General features: G+C 68.7%; 1 protein-coding gene across 1 annotated transcript; it reads left to right on the top strand.

Annotated features, from left to right (window-relative positions):
- Window positions 1–471: 471 nt before the first annotated feature.
- EMIHUDRAFT_124324 (hypothetical protein) lies at window positions 472–1,038 on the top strand (the record flags this gene model as incomplete). Its single annotated transcript, XM_005767546.1, has 1 exon — window positions 472–1,038. A coding segment is annotated over one exon (567 nt), but the record flags the coding sequence as incomplete, so codon positions are not given.
- Window positions 1,039–1,659: the final 621 nt, after the last annotated feature.

Genomic DNA, 1,659 nt, shown 5'->3' with positions numbered 1-1,659 from the left:
GCCCATGGCCACGAGGGGCTGGCCGAGGCGCTGCTCCAGCGCGGCGCGGATGTCTTGATGCAGGCCAGCAGTGGCGCCACCGCGCTGATGGGCGCCGCCACGTCTGGCCGCGAGAAGCTGGTCGAGTTGGCGTTGCGGCACGGCGCGGAGATCGACCTGCAGTGCAGAGACGGCAGCACCGCACTGATTCTCGCCGCTTACCACGGCCACCCCGCCGCCGTCCTCTGCTTGCTGCGGGCGGGCGCAGACGTGACGCTGTGCACTACGAGTGGCAAGACCGCGCTGCAGTGGGCCAAGAAGCAGGGCCACACTGAGTGCGTGCGCGCCCTCGCAGAGCATGCGGCGGCGGAGAAGACGGCGGAGAAGGCGGCGGAGGAGGCGGCGTGGGCCGCGGGCGCGGCGGAGAGGGCGGCGCAGAGGGCGGCGGAGGAGAAGGAGGCGGCGCGGCACGCCGAGGAGCTGCTGGCCGAGGTCGAGGCGGAGAAGCGCGCCAAGGGCAAGAAGGGCAAGAAGAAGAAGAATAAGGGCGGCGGGGCGGGCGGGGCGGGGCCGTCGGAGGAGACGGAGGCGCCAAAGGCAGCCGCAGCCAAGCCCGCGCCGTTGGACAAGGAGGGGCTGCTCCGGCTTCTCGCGGAGCTCCACGAGGACAGGATCCGGTTCGGCATCACGCCAGAGACGTCGGTCGAGGGATTGGCGGAGGCGCTGGGAGAGGCGGCGGGCGAGGCGAGCGAGGAGGAGGGCGACGAGGAGACGGCGGAGGCGGCCGAGGAGGAGGCCGACGAGGCGGGCGAGGCGAGGGAGGTGGCCGCGGAGGCGCGACGGAAGGCGGAGGCCGAGGCGGCCGTGACAGCGGCAGCGGCGGCGGAGGAGGAGGAGGCCGCGGCGGTGGAGGAGGAGGAGGCACTGGCGGCAGCGGAGGCGGTGGCGGAGGCGGCCGTTGCCGCCGCCAAGGCGAAGCGCGCGGCCCGCACAGCCGCCGCCAGGGCCAGGGCAGAGGCGGCCATGGCGGCAGCAGAGGCGGCAGCAGAGCTCTCGTAGCTCTCACACCTCACGGGAGACTCGCCTTGCTGCTTGCTGACACTGTTGCGTGGTTGGGACCCCCCCTGTGGAGCGAGCACGGGTCCCCATGTTATGTCACACAATATGTCTTCTACTTTCTGTGCGGGCCGTGTCTCCAGGCCGGTGGGAGGCGACTGTGTGGACCCAGGTCGCACGGTCTGTGTGTCTGACATCGGATGTCTGACATGGACACACTGCAAAATCGGCATGTGCATCTCGCAGCAGCTGAGGACCCGTTTGTCATTTGTACAGAGCAAATATAGGACCTGATCTTTTCTCCCCGCAACTCTGAGGCCGGGAGTTGCACCGTCCGTTTCGCGCGCATTAGCGACGATGCTCTCGACACTCCGCCACTCTGGCGGGAAGAGGAAGGAAGGGCAAGCCGAAGCTGTTGCTGATGGAGACCCCGACGATGGCGACGGCTACGCCGTCAAGATGCTGCAGCGTCTCCTCGATGTCGCACGGCCAAGACAAGCAGGTTCTTCGATCGCTGTCCGAAACGCTCGAGCTCGTTCCACCACCCCTCGTAGGCTTTGCCTCTGACCGCCACCGTTCCCAGGCTGCCTAATGGGATGGAAAGGAAGGCTGGGCGAGCGTATA

This window comes from Emiliania huxleyi (assembly GCF_000372725.1).
Source record: "Emiliania huxleyi CCMP1516 unplaced genomic scaffold EMIHUscaffold_4850, whole genome shotgun sequence".
NCBI classification, from domain to species: domain Eukaryota; phylum Haptophyta; order Isochrysidales; family Noelaerhabdaceae; genus Emiliania; species Emiliania huxleyi.
This window is presented reverse-complemented; position numbering and strand designations above follow the sequence as displayed.